The sequence below is a fragment of the Hypanus sabinus genome, chromosome 21 (genome assembly GCF_030144855.1).
Source record: "Hypanus sabinus isolate sHypSab1 chromosome 21, sHypSab1.hap1, whole genome shotgun sequence".
In the NCBI taxonomy this organism is placed as follows: Eukaryota; Metazoa; Chordata; class Chondrichthyes; order Myliobatiformes; family Dasyatidae; genus Hypanus; species Hypanus sabinus.
The window spans coordinates 44,359,015-44,373,704 of record NC_082726.1 but is presented as its reverse complement, the minus strand read 5'-3'; the positions used below and the strand labels follow the sequence as shown (position 1 = coordinate 44,373,704).

At 39.2% G+C, this 14,690-nt stretch overlaps 1 protein-coding gene across 5 annotated transcripts in view; it reads left to right on the top strand.

Moving 5' to 3' along the window:
* Positions 1-14,690, top strand: part of col13a1 (collagen, type XIII, alpha 1) — a 126,223-nt gene that overhangs the window by 98,134 nt on the left and 13,399 nt on the right. For all 5 annotated transcript variants that reach the window (XM_059946425.1, XM_059946429.1, XM_059946428.1 and 2 more), the window contains 5 exons: positions 782-880; positions 2,420-2,470; positions 4,295-4,321; positions 5,596-5,658; positions 10,876-10,911. In XM_059946425.1, coding sequence (XP_059802408.1) covers positions 782-880; positions 2,420-2,470; positions 4,295-4,321; positions 5,596-5,658; positions 10,876-10,911 — 276 coding nt within the window. The remainder of the gene's footprint in view (positions 1-781; positions 881-2,419; positions 2,471-4,294; positions 4,322-5,595; positions 5,659-10,875; positions 10,912-14,690) is intronic.

Below are 14,690 nucleotides of genomic sequence, written 5' to 3'. Positions count from 1 at the left end.
TGCCTTGGTAAAGCAACCAACATAATCAAAGACCCCACCCACCCTAGATATTCTCTCCTCTTCCCTGCCATGCCCCTGCAATTGGGCAGAAGCTACAAAAGCCTGAAAACACACACCACTGGGCTATAGGGCAGTTTCATCCCATTGTTAGTAGACTCTTGAATGAACCTCTTGTATAAGGTTGACTCTTGACATCACAATCCACCTCATAATGACCTTGCACGTTATTGGCTGCCTGCACTGCAATGTTATACTCTGCATTTTATTATTGTACTACATCGATGTACTACTGATGTGATGAAATGGTCTGTATCGAAGGCATGAAAAACAGAGGTTTTCAATGTACCTTGGTATATCTGACAACAAAAAAACAATTTAACAATCTATTGCCATGTGTACGAGAACGGTGATGGTATAGGTACAATGATAGAACTTGTTTGTAACAGCATCACTGACATATAGGTATAGACAATATAAAGAATGGGAGTATGTAATTTTTATATATACAGTAATCTATACATAAAATTATACCATACAGGGAAAAAATTAATTGCTGATGTGAGTGAATTACCTAAAATGTACAATATATCTTTCTTGTATTAGCAGCTGTTCAATTGATCACATGGTATCAGTTATCAGCATGAGGAAAATGATACTTTTGAAATGGCTTTAGATTATTTCTCTCCCATTTCGAAGCAATCCGGTATGCAAAAGCTTAAAAAACAGCATTTGAAGTAGCCCCAATGCCCTGAGGTAATTTTATTGTGTGTTATGTGTTCAGGGTTTGGATGGGCCGACAGGTGAAAAAGGAGAAAGGGGTGAGCCAGGATTGCAAGGCCCCCCTGGGCTACCAGGTCCCGTCGGACTTCCAGGTTCAACCGTGAGTATCTTTAGTTACTTGACACATTGGGATCAAAGAGATCTTGAGGAGTAGGAGTAGTGCCCATGAACTCCCTGTCCAATCCTGTTTAAGTAGCCATCACGTTTAACCTCTAAGCTCTTTAACATCTGGCCCACTTAACACCCGTACCCCTTCCACATGCCTTATTTAAACCCTTGTCTGTTTGAATCCTTCACCTCATTAAAAGTTACATATCACAATTTGTAGCCATGTACATTCTGTTGACGTGGAGAGCTGAGTTCATCTTCCACTGAAGGTCAGTGCAGGCATTAGGGAGAAGGCCTGTTGTGAAAACTTTGACATCCCCTGGTCCAGGAAGTGGTAGATTGCACTGATATTTTCTTCCAGAATACCTTATGAAAAACTGGCTATTGATGTCAATTCAGAGAATTTCATTCACTTAATGTGCATTTGGTGTCTGGCCAGAGAGAGAGACTCCCCATTATCATCTTTAAGTACCAAAAGAGCAGTCAGGACAAATTTATCCTCGTCCAGTCTGATCTACCTCCAATAATTGCACCAGGAGCGAGGCCAGTGCTGGCTGCTTGTTCCCACTATGCTACTGTGAGGCCAGAGCTGAGTGATGTGTATGCTGAAGTTATGCTTCACTGCTTGGACAGATGCAGGAATGCAGTCCTGAGGGCATTGTGTCATCAGAAGGCAATTGTTAATGAATCGCTGATACAGTGTACATGATATAAATTTGGCTTTAATCTGCATTCTATAATTGCACTATAACAACTTCTGCACACTGGAAGTAAGAACTTGTGTTGTTATAAAGTCTTTCAGTGCTCCAACATTCCTGGGCAATGAATTATATTTGAATTAGCTTTTTCTTCTGTGGAAAGCTGAAACATAGTGCGCATGTTCATAATGTCTAGCTTGTTTTATTCTCAAGAATGGCTCAGCTGCTGTAAGCATATACTGTCTTAAAAATAAAGATTGTTCCCACAGCTATTTTGCTTATACCTCCTTCCACCCATTTCTTAGTGTGGAGTTAATATGAAAGGTCATTGAAAAAGAGTTTATTCGTCCATCACAGTTTTCTGCCATTTTGAAAAAATAAACATTCCAACTATTCCTCAATCCTGCATTCTCCCAATGGCCCTTCAAATTTCTCAGCTTCACACATTTAACCCATTTCTGAAAACAGCCTTTGTGACTTTAGGGGATGCATTCCCAATGCGACTGAGTCAGGACAGTTTTAGATGAAACTTGAAGCAAATTATAAAAAAGATGATGCAATGTTTGCAATTCTGAAACATCAGATGTATAGCCAAAGTCTTAAATAAAACACAACTCTAAACATTGCTGACTAATATTGCCTTCAGGTTTTTAACTGTAGTCATTTAGAAGGATTTGCATCCTGTCATCCAACTTTGAAAGTCTTTAATGTTGAAACATATCTACTAATCTTCTGTTTTTAAGCCACAATCTGTAGCTGTGTCCATTGTGTTTCATGAACCATTTGCAAATCTTGGCTGGGTCCACACTAAAAGATGGCTGTTCTTCTTGTAGGTTAATGGGTTACCAGGTGTTCCCGGGCCACAGGGCCCTCCAGGTCAAATGGTAAGCCTCCTTTCATTTAAATTGAGATGAAAGAACAGAAAGAAGTTGTTGGCATGACATCTCATTCTCAAAAAGCCAGCATAACCTTAAATTGAAGGGTATCTCATCATCAGAGGGTGATTGCTAATGCATCACTGATGTAAATTTGGATTTAGTCTCCATCCTTTGATTACATTTATCAACTTCTGCATGGTGAAAGAAAGAACTTGCACTACTAATGAAGACTTTCAAAGCCTCAACATTTCAACGCAATGAATTATATTTGAACCAACTTTTTATGGAGCACTGATACATTATGCACATGTAGATCATGCATGTTGATAACACACCTAGCTTGCTTCATTCCCTAGAATGGATAAGCTGTTTTAAGTATATCATATCTGAGTCTTTTATAAGGCATTGGTCAGAGGTACAAAAGGACTTAGGATTCCTTGTGCAGGATTCCCTACGGGTTAATTTGCAGGTTGAGCCAGTGGTAAGGAAGGCAAATCCAATGTTAGCATTCATTTTAGGACTAGAATATACTATAAGAGCATTAATGTCAAACGGAGGTTTTATAAGGCATTGGTTAGACTGCACTTGGAGTATTGTGAGCAGTTTTGGTCCCCTTATCAAAGAAAAGATGTGCTGGCATTGGAGAGGGTACAAGAACGATTCCAGGAATTAAAGTGTTAATGAATGAGGAGCATTTGATGGCTCACAGGAGTTTAGAAGAATGACGAGAGAAGCTAATTGAAGCATATCAAATATTGAAAGGTCTAGATAGAGATGATGTGGAGAGGATGTTTCCTATAGTGGGGGAGTTTAAACCAGAGGGCACAGCCTCAGAATGGAGGATGTCCCTTTGGAACAGAGATGAGGACAAATTTATTTAACCAGATAATGGTGAGTGTGTGGAATTCATTGCCCCATACAGCAGCCAAGTTAACAGGTGCATTTAAAGCAGAGTTTGATAGGTTCTTGTTTAGTAAGGGCATCAAAGGTTATGGAGAGAAGCAAGAGAATGGGCTTGAGAGTGACAATAGTGCAGCCATGATAGAAAGCTGCAGCAGACTTGATGGAGTGGATGGCCTGATTCTGTTCCTGTCTTATGGTGTTTTGGTCTTAACACGTGTTTAAAAACAGCAATATGTTAATACATCATCGAGTCACTGTCATTCTAGCATAAAATGAGGCTGATCAGCCAAATGTGTCCATGCTGAAACTCTCTAGATCAATTTAGTCAGGCCCATAGCCCTACAGGTTTATTCCCCTCAGTCCCCCATCAAATTTCTTTCTGCACTCACTAATGACCTGACTTCAGCCACTCTAGTAGGCAGCAGGTTATAAGTCATTACCTGAAAGAGTCCTTCCTCAAATACCCTTGTACTTCCTCAAAATTGTGACCTGGAACCCCAGTGTCATCAGCTAATGACAGTGGTATTTCTCCGCCTATCTGATCTAAACACCATCCTCTTATACACCTTATCACATCTCCTCTCAGCTTCTTCTACTCTAAGAGAACAATCCCTTCTCCAGCAACCAACCTGTGTAACTGAAGTCTGTTAGCCTTGAAACCATTCTGATAAATCCCTCCTGCACTCTTGCCAGGACCTTGACATCCTTTCTGAAGAGTGGTTTGAATTTTTGCGCTGAGACTATAAGACAAAGGAGAAGAATTAGGCCATTCAGCCCATCAGGTCTGCTCTGCCATTCGTTTATGGCACATTTTGGTATTGATTTTATCAAAAAGTTTTAAGTTTTGAGTAGAAGTGAGTGTGTGACATTGTACTCTGTATGAAATATTCCTTATTTAAAATTATGTTTCTGATCTGTTCTGTCCAGGGACCTCATGGCCTTCCAGGGACAAAGGTAATTTTAATTATTCTTGAACTACTGTTACAGTAGTATACTTTGTATGATTACTTTCAGTGGGACCTTCCCCCTGTTTGTTCTTCAGATGAATCTGTGGATTGATAAGAATAGAAAACATATTTGATCCTTGACCTGTAATACATGCTGCAATAAAGGTTGAAGGGGAAAAATTTGAGGAACAAACTGGAGTAATATTTGTCAGCTGAATGGCAAGTGTTTTGGTCAGAAATGCACAAGCTTTCATTGTCCTCACCATTTCAACAGTTAGCTTTCTTTACCCATTTATACATTATATTTTAATATGATATGATGTGTGAAATATTAATTTAAAAGGTGATAATTGTAATGACCAAACATATTTTTGACAGAAAATGGCATAATGTTCACAAACATTAGGGATTATTTTGCTGTCTGAATGCTAACACAAGCTGATAAGCTTCAATATCTATCTTAACCTTGTTCTAATTTAATTTGTTTTCCTTTTAATTTACCAATTTACACACTGGATCAACGTTTTACTGTACAAATCACTTTGCACCTACATTATATATTGAGAGTGTTTTAAAAAAAACTCTGCAAGTCAGGCAGACCAACTCCTGGAGAAACATCTTTGGACTGAAAGATGAACTCCCCCTCTCTGCAAATTCTGCGTAACCTGAAAGGCACTCGGTATTTTCTGTTTTGAAATTTGTGGCAAACTGTCAAAAGTGTAGTTTGTCCATATTAGCTGATAAACCTTTTCAATATTAACACTTGGATTTCAAAGTATGATTCCAAATTTTATGTACATTAGAATGTATAGAGGTATTCAAAATTATGAGGGGAATAGATAGACTTGACGTGGGTAGGCTTTTTCCATTGAGAGTAGGGGAGATTCAAACAAGAGGACGTGAGTTGAGAGTTAAGGGGCAAAAGTTTAGGGGTAACACGAGGGGGAACTTCTTTACTCAGAGAGCGGTAGCTGTGTGGAACAAGCTTCCAATAGAAGTGGTAGAGGCAGGTTCGATTTTGTCATTTAAAAAAAAATTGGATAGGTATATGGACAGGAAAGGAATGGAGGGTTATGGGCTGAGTGCAGGTAGGTGGGACTAGGTGAGAGTAAGTGTTCAGCACAGACGAGAAAGGCTGAGATGGCCTGTTTCTGTGCTGTAATTTTTATATGGTTTATATGGTTACCTACTAATTTTGTCTGTAACTCAGATTCATTTGCATTTCTATGATGCATATGACATTGTAAAAGTCAATACACTGCAGTTTTCTCATTGACATAGGGTGAGCCTGGTTCAGAAGGTCCCAAAGGTGATAGAGGTGATCGAGGTCCCCTGGGACTGCCTGTAAGTACTATCGCTGTCAATCTGTACCTCTACCTTGTATCTGCTACTTTGAGACACCGAGGCATGAGAGTGTAATTAACATAATCTTCAAATCAGATTAACTCAGTAGACAGCTAATTTGATATAAATCATCTAATGATAACTTGTGTGTGAATGCACGTTAGACTCCAGATTTTAAAACAAATAGACCAGGGATTCCTAACCTTTCATGTACCAATGCTGTTTAGCAAGGGGTCCATGACCCTAGGTTGGGAACCCCCTATAAAGGCACAGCAGTTTGGGGATTTGTATTCTGCTGTACAGTCAAGTGACCAGGTCCAGAGGTGAACATCTGTCCACTCAGATTCCAACTCTACTCTGAACTTGATTTCCTCTGGGGAGAAACTGACCTGGTCGCTTTTATTCTGCAGAAATCCACCATTGCTTGTCAAACCTTGGATTGTTTTAGTGGTGCACTTTTCTCACTCACTTTTTCCATAAAACTGAAGAGTAAAATAAAACAGGCATCATGTACTGTTTGCATAGGATAAACAATAACTGGAGTTTTGAAGAGGTAAAGGAGAATTATGGTAGGTATGAAGTTAAGGACCTCAAGAATCGGGGAAAATGGTGCAAAATAGGAAGACAGAGGAAAGGAATCAACAGTCTAATTTCCAGGGATTGATACTGGGGATATTTAACAGAGCAGGTGGACCTAAAACAGAACCAGAGGCTGAATCTTTCTGAATCAGTATCCACAACATGAATCAATACAAATGTACCATAACGGCCAGCTTTGGTGAAGAGAAGGGACCTGTGATCATTAAGAACAAAGCCATAATTTTTAAACTTGCATCATCCAAATGCTGTACTGCAGAGACCTCACCCTGTGGCTCAACAGCTGAAATTCCTTTGATCAAAAAATAACTCAGTTCCTCCTGCATTCCCCAAATGATTTATGTGACTTTGTTTCTTAACAAAGATGACAAAGTTGAATTGAAAGTCTCAGGAACAAATCACAGCTAAAGCATGAAATCCTGGAACATAACCCTTACTTTGGATTTCACTAATTCATTTTTTAAAGATCAAAGATCTTTCAAAATGTAATGACAATCTTTAATCATCATGGGTATCCATAACAATAGTACTCAGAAATGATCAATATTAGACCATTCATCCCTCAAACCTACTCTGATCTTTAGTGAGGTTACATTTAGTTCCTTTATCTTTCCTGTAAAATTCCCCCATATTTGCCAATCACATATGTTGTCACAAAGCTATTGAACTGACTTTTGAATGCATTGAGCACAACACCCTGCTGAATAAAGTCAAGTCTCTGCATTTCCACTCTAAGTGGCCAGCCTCTTCTCCAAGGTTAATAGTTCTAGATTCTCCAGCCAAGGGGAACAATCTCTCACAGCATCCAACTTGTCAAGCCTATTAAATATTTCTCAGTGGAATCAGCTTAACACCCTTCCAGAGAACTCATGCCCATTCTGTTTATAATGTCAATAGCAGCAGGGATGATCCTTCCTTCTAGATGGTCAACAGAATTTGAAGATTAGGCAGATGGAAGCACAGGCACAAGCTTTAAGGTCATTGCTGAAATTGAAGAAATGATCATGTGAATGTACTAAGCATTAAAAGCCACAGTTGCATAGTGTGTGTGTGATGAGATCAACATTAAAATAACTTCTTTCCTCCTGCATCAGGTATTTTGCTATCCATTATATAATGGATAGAATTCAGGGCTGTATCACCAACATTGGCATAATTCATTATTGATATAATGTACATGTATCATAATTCACTTTCAATCACATGGCGTGCTGGTCATACTCACTCTTTGCTAATTGTGAAGATTTGGCATTCGGCTTTTTCAGCTAGTATCAGTGACAGTTTCAGGAGTTTCCTGCTCTGACAAAGCAGGTAACTCTTGGTAACTATTTTGACAGTTCCAATGAAATTTTCATGATTATTTTTTTTTAAATTGTAACCTTGAAATATTTGATTGTATAGTTTGGGTTTCTAAAAGATTTCTTGTGTGCTGATAGACATGTCAAGTCTTCATCCCTTTCAACATTATGTCATCACCTTTCATTGAGTTATGCCAACGTGTCCCTTTTCACTGCTACATTCATTTCTTCCCCACTGTTCTTTCCACTTTTAACACTTCATACACCAGGGTGCTTCTGGCTTAGATGGACAGCCTGGGCCAGTGGTGAGTTCTGTATGTCCATTGTCTAGATAGCTTGTGCCTGCTGCACTGCCGTTGGACTGCATTGTGAATTTAACATGGCTGGAATCCATGCCTGTACAGTGGACCGTTACCATTGTAAATGAAGCATGAGAAATATGCCAGTGCATGCAACTGCTTAATTAACCTTTTGGTTTATCATTCGGACTAGGAACTGCTTAAGTAATGTGATTGTTAAATGGCTACAAGTATTACAGCCACAGTGTTGTAATTCTGGTAAATCAACAAATGTAGGAGGCAAAAAAAATTGAAGTGCTTTGAAACAAAATTAGTTTTGTTGAGCAGCACATTGTTTTGGTTATATGTTTGACATTATCAATAGTCCTACATTTTCATATACCAAAGCAAGCTGTGGTTTACAGTAAATCTATTCTGTCTTAGTAGGTCTGAAGCATTTAATGTTGACGTGTAACTTGGGCCTGTGATCTCACTGAGTTATACTGACCAAAGTGAACCCTTCAAATTAGAGTGTAACACACCTCCAGGCTGAATGATTTGTTACACAGATTTTCAAATTATTGGGTTGAAATTCCAGTTCGGTGGACTAGAGAGGGTAAAGTAGGCATGGCTCATTTTTAACCATTACCCTCACTAATTTTCGCTCCCTTTAAGATTCTCTAATGGCACTTATGGAAACCCATTGCTACACTGAACGACTAAGATTACACACAGTTGCCCGCATAGACATTCCGTCCATACATGCAAGGAAGTATTGATGCTGATTGGTTGAGAAAAGTCATGAGGTATACCCGAAGAGGGACAGAATGCACCCTTGGGTGGTAAACTTTGCAAAAATGTTGAGACCAGAGCAGCTCCCTTGTATGTGACCCATTGAATGATCCTAGCACTAGGTACAAGATGAGTGCAAACGACATACCACCTCCCATTAACTGATTCCCTTTAAGAACAGGACTAGCTTTTATCAGCATTGTTTTGGAATACTTCGTTCACTGCAAAGTGTACCTTACTGTTCATACTTTACCAAGTGGAGCTCCCCAATAATCTCTGACTGTAGAGGGTCACTGCAAGGTCAAATGAAAAACTTGCAGGAGGATATGAGCTCGCAGCAGCAGAGAGAAGGTATACTTCACAGGCAAGCTTGGTTTAGGAGGTTCATGTCCAGTGCAGAGACCTGAGCATTTCAGTGCATCCATACAATAAAGTGTAGATTAGTAAAACTGGATTACAATTAAGTTCATATCTTTGAACATTTGCTAACCTGAAAATATAGACACACCCTGCTTTTTAGCTGGTTCTTACCTTTCTCAGGATTATAGATTTTAACAATGGATACCACAGATATTTTCAAATGATAATAATTCTTTTAGTAAAATGAGAATGAACATAAACACAGCTGTTCAATTTTTTTATTATTGAAAAATCACTGACAGTCTAGACTGGGGCTGAACTATTTTCTTTTTTTCTGTCTCATGCTCTCTTGAAGACATTGTGATTTTTAAGGAAACATCAGCCTATTATTGCTGGGATTACACTGAAAAATGTAGAATTATCCCAATTCTATAAGTTAGTGGATGTCGTCCTGAGCCGTTGAACCAAATCCAGCAGATAGTATCAAGCTTCTTGAGTGGAGACTGAGCTAGTCCCTTTTAGTCATGTCAGTAGCCCAATATGTAGATTTCTTCCAGGGTGCTGGAAACCTGCGGGTTTGGCAAAAGCATTGAAAGTTTCCTTGGTCTCAGAATATCTGGCCATTACCCTGCCAATGCTGTGACTCAGAGAGAGAGAGAGAGAGACACACACACACTCACACACACTCTCTCACACACACTCACACACACACACACACACACACTCACACTCTCACACACTCACTCTCACACACTCACTCTCACACACACACACACACACACACACTCCCACACACACTCATTCACTCACTCACTCTCTTCCGAAACAAAATCGATAGAACTGAATTACTGAAGCAGTTCACAATGTATTTAACTGCTGTCTGATAATTCATGACCAAGAACATATTTCCAGCTTTAAGTATGTTGCAATGTCCCACAATAGTAGGAACATTTTCTACCCTGAATCAGTGCGATAAGATGGGTGTTAATCCCACAGTAAATTAAAGTTAATAAAAGCTGCAAATACTGTAAATCTGAGATACGAAGAGAAAGTTGTTTGAAAGACTCAACAAATCAGGCAGAGGATCAAGAAACAGAAATCTCATTAATGCCCTTTCAGCAAACAGAGGGTTTCAGTGTCTCTCTCCACAAACACTGCCTGACCTGCTGAATAGTTCCAGCACTTTGCTGTTTTACTTCAGATCTTTTAAAAAGCTGTGACAGCTTGTTAATGCCGATGTTCCTGTACTGACTGAACTACAGATCTTTTTGCTACATCTATGAGTCAGAGCCCCTTCACATAAAGTTATCAGCAATATAGAGGGGGCACATAGAAGCAGTTTTTTGTTCCCACAGGCACCTAATTCACAAAAAAGAGAGGGTCATGCAGCCTACGTTTACACCCAGATAACTGGCAATTAAACTGCCAATTCTTTTTTACCTTTACCTCCTTTCCTAAGAAAAGAGGTGTTTGATTGTGTTTGTGTCTTGATGTGGAACAGAGGACTATCATGCCACAAAATAATAGTATTAAGTCTCCTGGTTCACCATTTCTAAATTCGCCTGTTTGGCCATGTTGAAGATGCAAGACGAGGTAAATACAATTGGAGGACAGATTAACTCGAGACACTGCCTCCATTTATATGTTGTCCTGATCCTGTTCATTCTATTGGTGGAAAGGCTTATGTCACCAACAGAAATGCCCCAGTCCTACTAAGAGAGTGCTACTTAATTTTCTTTAGGCTGAGCAACTGGTTCATGTATATTCTCTTAATGATTTAAGTGCCCTTCTGCTGGAATGCTAGGCCTTTTTTGTTAATGGTATTGTTGCAAGCAAACAGGACTAGGTAGTGTGCTGTTCTTAAATATATAAATATATTCATTTCTGTGTAGGGTGTACCAGGGCCAGCAGGACCAAAAGGAGAAAGGGTAAGAGTGAGACAAAACGTGGTGCATTGGGCTGAGGCAATTACAATTGCAAACTTCCAATGGATGCTGCATAGAATAGTAACTAGTCGAATGAAAATGCTTATGGCCAATATCTTAATTCCAGGTTATTGTATATGCAAATCTTTTGGTATGTATTGTGATACACACTTTGTGAGGGGTTGCTATAGAGGGGGATGAAGCTAGGAATTAACAGTAATGAATGTATTTTACAATTTGATATAGTGATTACTTGAGCGGTGCATGCATTACGAGAGGCACCATTTCATAATGATAATCATTCATTAAACCTATACAGGTGCAATGAACCAGATATGCAGTCGAAAAACCTCAATACCACATAGTAGCTGCACCTTTTCTTTGTTCTGATGCAAATGGCTTGCAAACAGAGCAAGTATCAGATATATGGAAGTCATAATTAATGTGAGATCTTCCATCACTGGCGTAAGATTCACAGCCATTTTTCTCTGTTTAATTGATGGTGCTTTTGATTTCATGGACAGAAAAGAGGGGAGAGAGCTCAGACAATCTGACATATGACCTGTCACTCTCTCTTCCTCTGTCTCTCATTTTCAGAATCAGAATCTGCTTAATATCATCGGCAAATATTGTGAAATTTGTTGTTTTGTGGCAGCAGTACATTGCAATATGTAGTAATAAAAAAATAATTTAGAGTAAGTATATGTAAAAATAAATAAGTACTGTACAAAGAGAGCAGAAAAATAATGAGCAAGTGTCCATGGAGTCATTGCCCATTCAGACATTCAATGGTGGAGGGGAAGAAGCTGTTCCTGGAACATTGACTGAGTGTGTGTCTTCACACTGTGTATCTCCTCCTTGATGGTAGCAATGAGAAGAGGGCATTTTCTGAGTGATGGATGCCATCCATCTCTCTATCTCTCTGTCTCTCTCTCTCCCTCTCTCTCCCTCTCTCCCTCCCCCCTCTCTCCCCCTCTCTCTTCCTCCCCCTCTCTCCCAACCTCTCTCCCCTTTTCTCTCTCTTTCATTCTTTTTTCATTCTCTCTCCATCAGACTCTTCTTTTCTGAACTCACTTCATTACATCTGTCTTTCTCTCACTCTACTTAATTACTTATCTCTTTCACACCATTCCCTTTCCCTTCTCTTTTCTCAATTCCATGAGGCAGTAACATCCCATCATTGTCATCCATGCAAAGCTATAGGTTTTTTATAGGTTGATCCTTGAATAAACAGATAGCCAAAGGCAGAAGACCCAACCAAGTGGCAGTGTTTGAGTCCAACAATATATCAGAGACATACACTGATTTGGTTTATTGTCAAATATACAGTGATAAACCTTGTTTTGCACACCATCCATATGAACCATTTCATCAGTGCATTGAGGTCGTACAAAAGCGAATAATAGCACAATACAGAATAAAGTGTTCCAGTTGCAGTACAGGTAGGCAATAGTATGTGATAGAAAACAATTCTTTAAAGGCCCCCTGTACACATTCTGCATATACATTCAATAATCCATTACGTTGATCTAGACAACGTACCATGAATTATTCTGAAAAAAATCAGTGCAAGTCAACAGATATACTTGAAAACTGGCAGAAATCTCTGGTTCCGGACTTTATAAAAGGTGAAGAGGTCATTTACCACACATTAAGAGAAAGTGAGATGAGAGTTTGATTGTTGAAACTGTGGAGGTAGAAGCTGTAAATTGGTAACTTTTCTCACCCCGTGTGGTCATTAAATATTTACTGAAAGGCTTTCTTAGAATGCCTTAAGGATCTGCTTTAGGAGCCTATTTTCCAGGCACATTTTAATCTTGTTGACATTAAAGAAAGCCGTATGTATATCAATTACACTACCACAGCACCACCTTTGGAAGATAATTATAACTGTTCTCTCTGACTTCAGTTATAATGCATCTAGTTCATCTCCAGTAAGGAAACTTACATAAAGTTCTATTCAAAAATCTAAAGCATTGAGGCCTGCTCTGTCCAGACTTGTGAGGATAAAGTGAACTTTTAAGCAATATTGGGAGAAGGATGGATAGAAGACAGCATGAGGAAAATTAGGTAGTGCTAGCAACAATTTGCAGTTTGAAGCCCATCTTTGGATTGAACAGTACATCAACAATTTAGATTCCTGGATTGAATTTCATGTGCCTTTCCTTTTGGATGTGAACAACATAGATACAATATCTTCAATACTGAGCACTGTGAATCTTGCACTTGTTTTGAGTTTTACCTTTGGTAGGAAATCACAGACACAGTTATAAGTATGACCCAGAGGACTAAAACTGAATGTCCTCTGTGGCTTTCTATAATGTCTCCAAGATGAAAAAAAAAAGTAAAATTCAAGAGCACTACAGAAGACCTTGGGGCTTAATGAATGTGCCGGTGTATTGGGTGAAGAACTGGCCATTCAGGACCTTATATTTGACAGAACTGTATCTTTTTCCAAATCTTTCTCCTAAATCCCATACTGCCTTGTTTAATTAAACAGTATGATTCTAAAATCCTTTAGGTGTAGAATCATTTCTCGATTTGATCCTTATATAATTATTCAATAATATCTCATTAGTAAGTCCACGTTCTGAACGTTCCCCTGGTGAACATGGTTTCTCTCTAATCTCTTAATATAGAAACATAGAAAACCTACAGCACAATACAGGCCCTGCAGCTCACAGAGTTGTGCCGAACATGAACCTATGTCATGGTTCCGGTTGGCTGTCCCCTTTAACGCTCCTTTCTCCCTGATTATGCCCTAATTTCAGTCATTAGATTTCCAATTGCTGCTAGTTTATTTAATTACAGTACACCTGGTTTTCATCAGAGACTGTGAAATAAGTACGATGGCGTCACTATCACAGGTTGCCAGTTTGTTGGTCTATTCTCATATGATACTTTGTTCCCTTGTCCAATTAGAACCATTAGTTCTAAGTTCAGCACTAGTTTCAAGATAGTTCCTGTAAATCCAGTCTCCTTGTCAAGATTCCTCCGGTTTGCTGTTCTACGTTCACATCTATGCCAGCATCCCCAACTCAGTCGATGTGCTAGTGTCCTGCACTTGGGTTCTCCTCAGTCGCCCTGTGCAACACCCTACCTTAGAAATTACTAGGCTTACCTATAGCCCTCAATTTTACCAAGCTCCATGTTCCTATCTAAAAGTCTCTTAAAAGACCCTGTCATATCTGCCTCCACCACCGTTGCCGGCAGCCCATTCCACGCACTCACCACTCTGAGTAAAAAAAACTTATCCCTGACATCTTCTCTGTCCCTACACACCAGCACCTTAAACTTGTGTCCTCCTGTGGCAACCATTTCAGCCCTGGGAAAAAGCCTCTGACTATCCACAAGATCAATGCCTCTCATCATCTTATACACCTCTATCAGGTTCTTAAACTAACTTGAAGATATCATTGAAATATGCTATAATCTAGAAGTACAGAGAACATAGCCTTAGTTTCTATAACTTTTGTTTTTGGAGTTCATCTATCTTTCTGTTAAATCACTTCCTTCAGGGTCAATATATCCTTCCAATGGTGACATGCCTGGAACCACTCACAACACCTCCAGCTGTTCTGTAATCATGCATTCACATAGAACTTAACATCTAACAACAAGAGCACCAAACATGTGAAAACGAAGACCAGCATTCCATTGGCCTTTTTGTTTATCTTAACAATAGAGAAGGAGGTCATTGTGATCCCTATGGGAAAGCAGGTCAAAGGTGTGCAGATGGAGCATCAAGAAGATATGTAATACAATCAGTAGCATCTCAACTC